The sequence below is a fragment of the Sardina pilchardus genome, chromosome 9 (genome assembly GCF_963854185.1).
Source record: "Sardina pilchardus chromosome 9, fSarPil1.1, whole genome shotgun sequence".
Lineage (NCBI taxonomy): Eukaryota > Metazoa > Chordata > Actinopteri > Clupeiformes > Clupeidae > Sardina > Sardina pilchardus.
In genome coordinates, this window is record NC_085002.1 from 2,822,185 (window position 1) to 2,824,684 (window position 2,500).

Sequence of the window (2,500 nt, forward strand, 5' to 3'; positions counted from 1 at the left end):
TAGAATACACACTAGATTAAAAAGATCATAGAATTCAATCTTAGAATTGATTTGTCTTATAATATAATGCCCATCAACCACCCTCCTTCCTCTCTCTCTCTCTCTCTCTCCGTCTCTCTCTCTCTCTCCGTCTCTCTGCATTTCCCTCTCTCTCTCTCTCTCTCTCTCTCTCTTCCTCCTCTCCTTGGATGTTTTTTTTATTTTATTTACTAGGTAACTTCTGCAAAGAACTTGAGTGTTACTTTATCTCTCTATGTGTGTAATGCTGTTCAGCTAAAGCAGTCACACACACACACACACACACACAGACACACACACACTCACACACACACACACACACACACACACACACACACACACACACACACGCACACACACACACACACACACTGGGCTGCTCTTTAGCACTTCATTTCCACAGCACACCGCACCATCTCTCGTTCCACTTCCTGTGATGGCCACGACGTGACAGCACTGCCAAACCAATTATCATCTCTCCACCAACCAGCACACACACACACTCACACACACACACACACACACACACCAACCAACCAGCACACACCAAACACAAACCCCAATCAACACACTCCTACCAACACTCTCCAGCTTCCACTTGCCTAACTGTAACACACATCTCACCTCATCTGTGTGTGTGTGTGTGTGTGTGTGTGTGTGTGTGTGTGTGTGTGTAGTCAGGGTTTAGTGTGTGGAACTCTTCATGAAGGGTCAATGTCTGGAACCGGCTAGACCAGGGAGGCTGAGTGGAGGTTGCCGTGGTAACCGTGCCGCTCATGACCTGTTTTGCTTTTAGATGGAGGCAGCAGCATCATTTGTCGTCGCCGTGGCAGCTTCCAGGATTACATTATCTTGATGGGTGCGCCTCTTAGCCTGATGGATGGGAGCGGTGTGTGTGTGTGTGTGTGTGTGTGTGTGTGTGTGTGTGTGTGTGTGTGTGTGTGTGTGTGTGTGTGTGTGTGTGTGTGTGTTAGGGGTGCAGGGGGTGACTGTGGTTTTGGTTGATAAGTGATGGAGACAGACAGTCTCCGTGTGTGTGTGTGTGTGTGTGTGTGTGTGTGTGTGCCAGACTGTGATTAGAACGTTTCCTCCTAATTTACTGCAGTCATCCGTTTTATTCTTATCTGCCCTCTCTCTTTGTGTCTCTTGCCCCAACACACACACACACACACACACACACACACTCACACACACACACTTGGACTTCCTTTTGACACGTTTGTTTTGTGTATTGCTTTTGTGCTGTGCCTAATGTTTGTTCTCTCCCTCTCTCTCTCTCTCTCTCTCTCTCTCTCTCTCTCTCTCTCTCTCTCTCCCTCTAGAGTAAGGAGGTGGGACTGCAGCTGCAGGAGGACATGATGAAGGTTCTAAACGAGCTCTACACGGTAAGAACCCACTATGGAACGCCATCCCTCTTTTCCCTTTTCTTTTCTGCTCTCTCTTTCTCTCTCCCTTCCTCTCTCTCTTTTCCTTACTCTTTCATTCCTCTCTTTCTTTCTTAATCTCTCTCTCTCTCTCTCTCTCTCTCTCTCTTTCCCTCTCTCTCCCATTCTTCTCTTTCTCTCTTAATCTCTCTCTCTCTCTGGTTTCCTCTGTCTATCGCTCTGCCTGTCCTTTCTCACGTATGTCAGTTTACTTTGGCTCTTGCTAACACAGGTGTGAACACACACACACACACACACACACACACGTATGTCCTGGACTGGAAAGGGTTTCTTCACACATCACTATCTCAGAGGAGTGTTTTCCCCACTTTTTGTGTCCTCCCATATGTTTCCACTGCAGCTAAACACACACACACACACACACACACACACACACAGACTCTCTATACCGATCCATCTCCCAGATCAGACTTGGTCTGACTCCTGTGTGTGTGTGTGTGTGTGTGTGTGTGTGTGTGTCTGGAAAAGCAGAGTGTCTATTTTAGTCTCCTGTGGTTTGGGCCAATCAGTGTGTTTAGAACGGTGGGATTGGACTCTGCTGTTCTTGTGGGATATGTGTGTGTGTGTGTGTGTGTGTGTGTGTGTGTGTGTGTGTGTGTGTGTGTGTGTGTGTGTGTGTGTGTGTGTGTGTGTGTGTGTGTGTGTGTGTGTGTGTGTATGTGTGTAAAGCCATATTTACCCACTTCTTAAAAAGACATTTTAGGGTCTTGTGGTTTCTAGTTAAATATGAACATTTTTGGGTGTTCGCCTGGGTCTCATTATACAGAAAGTTGTTGCTTATTGTGTCTGCGTGAGTGTGTGTGTGTGTGTGTGTGTGTGTGTGTGTGTGTGTGCTAGCGCAGCTCCCAGCCCACAACGCTTCATACACACACACACACACACACACACACATACACACACACACACACACACACACACACACACACACACACACACACACACACACACACACATTGTGGGTGTAGGTACTAGTCTGAGCAGGGTGAGAGATACACTCACACACACACACACATTGTGGGTGTAGGAACTAGTCTGAG

At 47.2% G+C, this 2,500-nt stretch overlaps 1 protein-coding gene across 1 annotated transcript in view; it reads left to right on the top strand.

Moving 5' to 3' along the window:
- The window catches only part of srgap2 (SLIT-ROBO Rho GTPase activating protein 2), a 127,855-nt gene that overhangs the window by 93,289 nt on the left and 32,066 nt on the right, over positions 1-2,500 (top strand). Inside the window, 1 exon segment of the mRNA XM_062544902.1 lies at positions 1,341-1,403. Within this exon segment, the coding sequence (XP_062400886.1) occupies positions 1,341-1,403 (63 nt within the window).